The 9,516-nt window shown below is 32.1% G+C and overlaps 1 protein-coding gene across 1 annotated transcript in view; it reads right to left on the bottom strand.

The window, feature by feature from the left end:
• Positions 1 to 4,605: 4,605 nt before the first annotated feature.
• The window catches only part of LOC115876408 (transient-receptor-potential-like protein), a 28,567-nt gene continuing 23,656 nt past the window's right edge, over positions 4,606 to 9,516 (bottom strand). The window contains exons 18-19 of the mRNA XM_030892184.1: positions 6,493 to 6,722; positions 4,606 to 4,785 (exon numbers count right to left, since the gene is read on the bottom strand). Coding sequence (XP_030748044.1) covers positions 4,633 to 4,785; positions 6,493 to 6,722 — 383 coding nt within the window. The 3' untranslated portion in view covers positions 4,606 to 4,632. The remainder of the gene's footprint in view (positions 4,786 to 6,492; positions 6,723 to 9,516) is intronic.

The raw sequence follows: 9,516 nt of genomic DNA, 5'->3' as shown, positions 1-9,516 counted from the left end.
GGCTCATCAACATGATATGGGCAAGGCAAATATGGCGGCAAAGGCAGCGCATTATTAAATATTAATGCCCACTTGCACCGTTTGTATAAACTTTGTTTAAAGGCTAAACAGTGATTAACTATACATATTTTATTATAGTTAATCACTGTTTAGCCTTTAAACAAAGTTTATACAAACGGTGGAAATGGGCATAAATTGTTTACCTTTAACCATAACTGAACCTTTAACCCTAAAAGCCGGTAGCCGGTAGTGGTTTCTCGTTCCGATTGCATATCAGAAATAATTAATTATCTCTAGTTTGTTGTGCTTCTGCAACACTGCAACACGTTTGTTTAGTCCTTAGTGTTCAGTGCATGGTGTGATCAGAAAATTGTGATAAAATAAGTGTGTAATAAAAATCCAAACCAGACATTCCACAGGGAACTTCAAACTTTTGTACTTGTCGTACTCCCGTATTATTAATTATTTTAAGGTAAGAACTAGAAATATTTATCAAGATATTACACCTAAATGAGTAAAAAGCCTTCAACGCCAGTCTGCATAGTACTTTATAATGGTTACTTACAATAATCAAAAGATAGGTATTAAAGGGTTAACATTTTATTGTAGCATGCGTTTTACATAATCTGTTCCAAATTGTCACTGAATTATAGCGGGGGTCCCAAGGTTTCTGCTTTTATATTCCCCAAAAATGACGAGCTTCGTAAAAATGGTTGACAGCTATTAAAAGAGATAATTTCGCTCCTACTAGTTCTCGGGTAAGAAGTACATTAAATATGCCTCAAAAAGGCCAGAGGCTTTCTGTTACCCTGTGAGGAGGTAGTTATGGCTACTGCTTGCACTTACTTCACTATAAATAAAATATTGGAAGAACAATCAAGCTACACGCACACGGCCGCGATCACGGCCGCGATCACGATCACGATCCGGGCAGCGATAACATGAGCGATCATTCTAGCACACACCAACGCGTTCACGTTCACCGCCGTACCTATATGTAGTGCGCCATCCTGTAGGTATTCATAGGTACAAATTAAAAATGTGAATTACGTATACCGAAAAAAAAACATTCTTAAATATTTACCTACAATATTTAAACTTAAACAATAAAAATGTATATATATGTACTATCCAATCCAATTGCAACTCCAATTTTGTCTCAAACTTTTTATTTTTAATTCTATTATTTTTGTAACTTGGATCGGATAAATCATATAGAATTTTGTGTATTTTTACAGCCTTAATTAGCTGCTCTGCTAACTCCATTTCTAAATTGCAACAAGAAAAAACACACAAAATAACGGAAAATTCCTAGTCAGTTGGGTCGCGATCACGCGATCAAACTCGACAAGTTGAATCTGATCGCCACCGCAGAATAGAACGCCGCCAGGCCGCTTCGTCTCCAAAACTCGATCGCGCCAATGTGAAACGGTCCTGCTCATATGTACTCTTCAGCAAATTTGGCCGCGGCCGCGTGGAGATCGTGATCGCGGCCGTGATCGCACCAGTCACCAGTGTGGGTACAGCTTCAAACTTTTTACATCTAAAAGATCACAGAAAGATATTGACAACATTGACATTTGAAAATATAAATGGCCTGGATGTAAGTCTTTTTTTAGGTCACAATTGCCCCTCACATACGTCAGAATTTATTATTAAATCCATCTTGTTCAGAATATCCAATATTTTATTGAAGAACTATGCAAAAAAAGGAATGACGTCTTTACCACAAAGACAATGCCCTATGTAAAGAGAAAGAGTAAAGAAAACTAAGCTAAGCGTAAGTTTTACTTACGAACCCCCAAAAAGGTATTTATTATTATATTTTTTTTTCTATATAAAATCTTGAAACACATATTATATTTTTTAGTTATCCTCACTTATTATAGTTTAAATTTATTCCCATTTGTGTAATGCTGCAAAATATAGAAACAATATTCCATACTTTTTGATCCAAGCCATTGTTGTTTATAATTCCAAGAGCATTTACCAAAGCTTTTACTAAGACAAGTAACTTTCTATTCTGTCCATAATGGTATATACTATCAAACGTTTAATAAATTCTTAACTATGGTAGGTAAGTGTTTGCAATTGAACATTTAGTTTATATTGCTATTTTCTGTCATATATTTCTGGTTATTTCTTTTTCCGATGATTTTGAACACCCTATATATGCTACCTCAAGTTTGAATATTTTAACACTACCTATTTTCTGAGAAAGCAGACCTTTTTATAAAAAGTAACTAACTGATGTTTTCATAAAAGTAATAATACAAAAAATTGCATACTTATGTGGAGAACTTTAGACTCCCTGTATATTAAAAAGTTAGTGAAATATTACGTAATCTAATCCGACATTTATGTGAAAAATGTCTATTTGGAAATAAAACACGGTTTTTAATACGCTCGAAATAAAGCACTTCCATCTCCGCCATATTGGAAAAGGTTGAATAGCCTGGCGTGGAGGTGGTGGTTGTTCAGCCGTCGAGATGACATAACATTGTGACATAACACGTGGACATAACATAAATCATAACCCAACATTTTCAGATTGTTTATTGTTTATAAATTTATTTTAGCAAATTTTCCTCAATTATCAGCTATTATGCATAGAATTGGTTAAAAAAGCACCAGAAAATAGCAAAAACTTGATTGTTTATTGAATACCTAATAAAATATGTGCTAGAAAACCTTAAAAATATGAGACCGTCAGAAAAAAAGTTTAAATTCGTAATCTACGGCCTCAGAATAGGGTGTATACCTACCAATTTTTGTGTAAATCGGAAGATTTCCAGTTTTTTTGATAATTACCAGATGAAGTGTTACATTTAAAACTGTAAGTATTAATCTTTGCATTAAGTATGTAGAAATTTTGATAGATGCTTTATGTTTATATATATTTATATTGTATTTTAATGTTCTTTTTTAAGAACAGGCATAGGTTTAATACAGAAACTACACACAAATACAATACACGAACACTACAGGTAAACTATCTTAAACACAGACTTACTCTATCAGAAAAAAACCCACACTACATGTGTTTAAAACTGTTTAATGCTTTGCCAGACAAAGTTAAGTCCTTGCAATATCAAAAACAATTTCAGAGAGAAATCAAAAAATTATTAGTAGATTTAGAACCATATAGCATAAATGAATTAAGTAACTGGTGATTAGGATATTTCATTTTATATTAATTTTGTTAGCAACTTTTATAATAAACTAATTTAAATTTTTAATATGTATTTATTTTTGTATTTGCTGACGTCATTTCAGTTTATGTTCGATTTATACACATGATTTGAAATAAAGTTTATTTATTATTATTATTATTATAATTAATATTTGAAACTACAAATAATGCCAATCAGATTGGATTCCTCCAGTGGCGTAGGGAATTATAATCAGAGAAATACAATTTCTGCAATAAACATTTTTTATATATTTTACAAGACTACTTGTTACTATATTTTTTTAAATATCCTTTCAAAAAATTTGCTAATTTAGGTGTATAATAATAGTTTCAGTGAGTAATTAATAAAAATTTAAAAATAAATAAAATAACACAAATCTTCTAGAATTGTTTATTTTTTTGTGAAAAATTAGGATATTCTTATGATTGAAGGTAACAAATATAAAAAATTACATTATTCGTTGAATCCGTAAGCAAGTGTGAAGGGGATTGGCTAGATTCACTATTATACCGTATGATCGAAAAAAAACGGCGTCCAGTTGGCTTGTAAATGACCATCGATGATATTCCCCATATAATTTTACATATAAAATGACAGCGATCTTCATTTCATAGCCATCGCCTACGCCGTCTTCTTTCGATGTCATCGATCATTATTTCCAAACATTATTTTTTATTTAATTATACATTATACACACGTTAATAAATAAATAATTGTCTTGATGAGTCAGTCCACTGCTTAGATTAACAATGTCCACTGTGACTGTTAAATAGATTTTGCATTATCGACTTAGATATTCTAATATTATAAAGGTAAGACTATAAAATACAAAATTGTATATGCATTACTCAAAAATGAACGATATGTTAGTTTACCTTTTAATAAATATTTTGTATCGTCTAGGTACAAGCTAATTTCTGATGCTACGCCATTGGAGAAGTGGGTGTGGTGACAAATTGCCTCACTTTCAGCGCCGTGTTACCTGTCCCCTCTCTTTCCTTATAGGACTGCTCATCACCTGCTCTATGGACCTGCTCATTCAGTCAAAAGTGTCCGCCAGGTGCATGCGAAAACTACTCGGTTTGTGACGTCAATGTAGTCCATATCATGATTATTAGTTATGGATATAAGGCAATTTTAACAGTTGTTATGGAAAAATAAATAAATTTAGTTTTCTTAAAGCATCTTGACGTTTCGCCCCTAATTTTGGGGCATCTTCAAAAATTTTTATTTTCTTGAGATTTTTATTTTGTTTGTTTCAGCACTTTGGATGTTCGTGCTATTCGACAGGTCTTGCTTTAATAATTTACCGATAAAAATATATAAAATAATTATACTAAGGTCGGTTCTTAGTTTATAATGATTCTTATTTGAAATATTTAATAAAAAAAACTACATTAAAAATCCAAGAAAAAAATATAATAATTTAAATTAACTTTTATAGCCATCCACATCTAGACTTGGTCTTCTTGGTGTTGCCTATCCTTTGTATATTACGTTGACTCATTGGCGTGGGAGTTCGAGGTGGAGACTCGGTAGGAAGTAATAGTGGGGAAGGTGATCGTGAAGTTACCAATCTCTCTTGCATTGCCTAGATTAAAAAAAGCAACTTCAAATCACAATTAAGGTAATAGATTGGATAAGAATATTTCACTCATGTACAAAAAATCCCCTATAAGCAGGTAATTTTCGACGAAAATTGCACGCTAAAATCGAAAATTACCCGGTGAAAACAATGACACATTTGTCACTTAGACGTAAATTATTTTTAATAGGTATTCCAAAAATAAGATTTAATAATCAAATTTAATTATTTTAGAGTAAAATTCAATAGAGACGCTCATTTAAAAAGGCCGCGCTTCGATCCATTTAAAACAAGTCCTACTCAATAGAAGGCGCCCCTTCTGTAGGACCATTTTTCAGTATATCAACCCTATATATTTTACGTGAGTCAGAGGCCCGATTCTGTAAACACTTCTCTTGTCTAGTGACTCATCAATCGTATACAAATAGCATAGGCTAGACAGGAAATTTCTTGCTACGGAGCTTACAGAATCCCACTGCAGATGCACAATTTAATTCTCTATCAAATTGTAGTATACCATTTTATATTCAAGTTTTCGTAGAAAAAGCATTTTCTTATAATTTAGACTTCATTTATCGCTATTAAAAATAATTAATGTTAATTACGATGTACTTAAACAGCCGTTAAACGGTAGTCTACTAAAATGCCGTTAATAGATATTGTGACGTCGTTCTTGTCGGCGGGAAGTAAAAGGAACTTTAGTTTTGGAGATATTCATTTAATCGGACATTTTTAAAAAAAAATAATTTTATTTTTCAGAAACTATTAGAGACAGAGTTTAACAAAAATGCTTTTTATAACTACTAGTGGGTAAATGAATTTGTAGATATATTACGAATTTTTTCGGAACTTTACTTTCGGAGATATACATTTAATCAGACCTTTTTAAAAAAATTAATTTTATTTTTCAGAAACTATTAGGGACAGAGTTTACCAAAAATGCACTACTAGTGGGTAAATGAATTTCTAGATATATTACAAATTTTTTTGGAACTTTAGTTTCGGAGATATTCATTTAATCGGACATTTTTAAAAAAAATAATTTTAATTTTCAGAAACTATTTGAGACAGAGTCTACCAAAAATGCTTTTTATAACTACTAGTGGGTAAGTGAATTTCTAGATGTATGACGAATTTTTTTGGAACTTTAGTTTCGGAGATATAAATTTAATCTAACCCACAGGCCTAACCTTAAGCTTTTTGCAAGAGCACCTGTGGGTCAGTGGCTGAGGCTATCGCTTCGTAAGCGAAAGGTCCGTGGTTCAAATCTCACGCCGACCAAGACTTTTTTATATTTTTTTTGCTTATAGCGTGATCTTATTGCATTGGTTTCACTCTTTTTGGTTGGATTGGTTTAGTTATTTGGCGGGTTGGTTAGCGTGGTTATTTGGAGGGTGTTAATTCATTGGTTAGTTGGTTATTTGGTGGGGTTGTTTGATTTTTACTAATTTATATTTGTTTTTTATATTTTTTGTCAGTGTCGAGGTTAGTTGCGTTGGTTAAGTTGGTTATTTGGAGGGGTGGATAGCGTTGGTTAGTCCTTATAAAATTCCTATATTTCATAAAGCCGTCAAGTGCGTCACATCAACGACGTCATACCTATTAACGGCATTTTAGTAAGCTACCGTTTAACGGCAGTTTAAGTACAGCCTATTAATTATTATTATTTCTTGTATTTATTCAAGAGGCACATGTATAAGTAACATTACAAACCTGTATTCCAAATGCATTTGATTCTGGAACACTTCCTGTAGTAGTCGGTGTGTTTCCTCTATCATTTTTAAATGTTCTTGAATCAATTTTAAGCAAAAGTTCTTGATTTGCATCTTTTTTAACTACAGCTTTAACTGTAGTCCCATCGACATCATTTTCAACTGGTTTAGACTGAATATCCTTATAAAATTGTAAACCTTCATGATATGTATGAGATGGTGTAGCTTGGTCTGTATTAAAAATACAAAATAAAAGGTAGAATAAAATGTTTTATTAAAGTAGCTATTTTATCGTCTACTGTTAATATTTAATATACAGGGTGGTCCAAACTGTATTCCGGAAACTTCGGCAGCATATTCTCCGCACATAAAAATAAGTAAAAAAGTTCGTATCAACTTATGTCCTAAAATGCTTCGTTTCGGAGATACAGGGTGTAGAAGTTTCATTTTTATTTCGATTTTTTCGAAAACGAACTCCGAAACGATAACAAATATCGATGTGCGGTTTTTAGCACCCTGGCGTTTTTGATAAAAATTGGGCTCCAGACACCGATATTAGTTTTCGTCTATCTCCTATAGAAGAAGGTGTTCCCCTTTAAAAATGTCCAATTTGGCCCACCCTGTATGTTGGCGCTGTGGTTTGTTTTGAAATACAAACAACGATATTTTAAAAATTATAATATTCTTTGCTAGGTACTCTTAAATAAAGAAATGTAGATACCTATCTAAGCAACGTATCACAAATCTATAGTTCAAATCAAATCTACTTTTCTACTTTTAAAAAACAATAATATAACATAATTTGTTTAATTTATATTTAGCATATCTAATATATTTTTTTTATAAAATATTAACTTACTAGTATTTTCTAACGTATTTATATAATCAGTTTGTTCCAGAGAAGTTAAAGATGGAGATTTACTGACACTATTCATCTTGGAAGTACAAAACTTTGGAGTACTAGAATTACTCTCAAGATTAATTAAATTTTGATCGTCTGGTTCGCTGCTTAGCGATGGCGACGATGGCGGAATGATAAAAATTGAAGGCGTTAGTGGTTTTTGAGGTTTATTTTGAGTCGTTAGGTCTGAATTTATATTTAACTTACTTTTTGCCCCACCTGAAAATATTGATTTTTTTAAAATTTGTACGTCCTTAAGTAATTTTAAAACTGGTAGTTTTTGCTGGTTATCCCTTCAAGGGCACTATACACCCTAAAGATACAGTGCTTTTATTTTTACTGTGAACACATAGGCGTTAATCATTTTAATATTTTTGTACATCACTGTAGCCAATGCTAAGTGCCATACATCCTTTGAATAAGAAGACTAAGGAAGGAGCATAATGCTATCCATGTATTCATGCATGGTTGGCGGAAAAAGCTCTCTAGGGTGGGGATCCTTGACAGTTCTGTTTGACGATTCATTTGACACATTTGAATTTGATTCGAAATTTTGTGGATTTGTCAGTCTTTACGGAGCTTATTTTATGTTATTTATTATTTATTCTACTACTGATAGTTGTATAAAGGTAGTAAATCTAGATGGAAATTGTGACAGAACTTCAATTAACAGTGGCATTATCGCGATTTATCGAAAAAGACTCTAAAATAGTTGGTTGTGTAGCGTGCGGTTGATCTCGGCAAAAATTGATTGAAATAATGGAACAACTTTTCGCTAGTAAGTGACTATACAGGGTTGTTCACCACATACGACACGGAGTATTGTAGCTAAACGATTAGATTTTTACAAATTGTAAGTTTTGGATTCGTTGAAGGATTATTAGAACTACAATTTAAAAATATTTTTACAAGATACAGAGTGTCCCAACTAAGTAAAAAATATTATAGTTGTATTTTTTTAAACGGAACTCCCTGTATATTATTCTATTTTTAGATTCTACGATTAAAATAAAGGTAAATTTGATTAAGGTTCATCATACTTAAACCTTACCGTTTTTGAAATATTTTCAATTTTATGAAATTGCAGTAAAAATTTTAAGGCTTCATTTCTCCAAGGGTATCAAAGTTGAAGATTGCTCTCTTTTCCAGTGGCTGGAATAGGCGTGGGCCCATAGTTAGATTTAGATTTTAGAATTTAGATTTAAGATTTTAGAGTTGAGATTTAACTTTATTTTGTTGCACGCAAGCTGCAGATTGCGTGTAACACCAATATATAATAAGTAATTCGTTTATTTTACTTTTTGAAAATTTCTTTAGTCCCTGAATAATTTATTTGTCCATCATGAGTTTTTGAGTATTGTTTCTGAGTGAGTTACGATATTTTATTTTTATTTATTTAAGTAGCAAATAAGACGTAGCTCCAGTATGAGCAGTGAACAATCTAACGATATTTTTATTTCAGCTTTTAAACAATGTCCTTTAAACGATTCTGATTATGTTTCTCCTTTTAGAGTGATGTAACAATGGTAACAATTAGCTGATAAGGTTTTGTCAATTGGTTTTGTATCAATCTAACATATACCGTATGATCGAGAAAAAACGGCGTCAGCGGTATTTTTATTTCAGCATTTAAAAAATGTCCTTTAAACGATTCTGGTTATGTTTCTCCTTTTAGTGTGTTGTAATAATGGTAACAATTGGCTGATAAGGTTTTGTCAATTGGTTTTGTATCAATTGTCTAGTATCAGCAGCAATCAATCTAACATATATTTTTATTTCAGCATTTAAAAATGCCACTTTAAAAGGTTCTGATTATTTATGTCCTTTTAGTGTGATTCAGAGGAGTGAGGACACTCATAAGTCAGGAATGGCCGAATGTTATCGACGCCTATGATCCTTATGATAGGCAGTCATTTTCACGCCGTGCCTGCACCCCGTGTCCGCTGATGTTTGCGAGTAGCGGAGTAGTAGGTTTTGGAAACAGTTGAATGTCAGAGATTATTGATTTCGGCCCAGGGAAGACATTGTTTGTCAAGCTAGTTAGGAATTACCTCTGGAATTACATTTTAAATATCAATTTCGGTTAAATACATTAATCTTCCGATTACACGTAGATAAAATAGT

Source organism: Sitophilus oryzae, unplaced genomic scaffold, assembly GCF_002938485.1.
Source record: "Sitophilus oryzae breed Bouriz unplaced genomic scaffold, Soryzae_2.0 scaffold_1436_pilon_pilon, whole genome shotgun sequence".
NCBI classification, from domain to species: Eukaryota; Metazoa; Arthropoda; class Insecta; order Coleoptera; family Curculionidae; genus Sitophilus; species Sitophilus oryzae.
The sequence above is the reverse complement of the archived record's forward strand: the minus strand, read 5'-3'. Positions and strand labels throughout refer to the sequence as shown.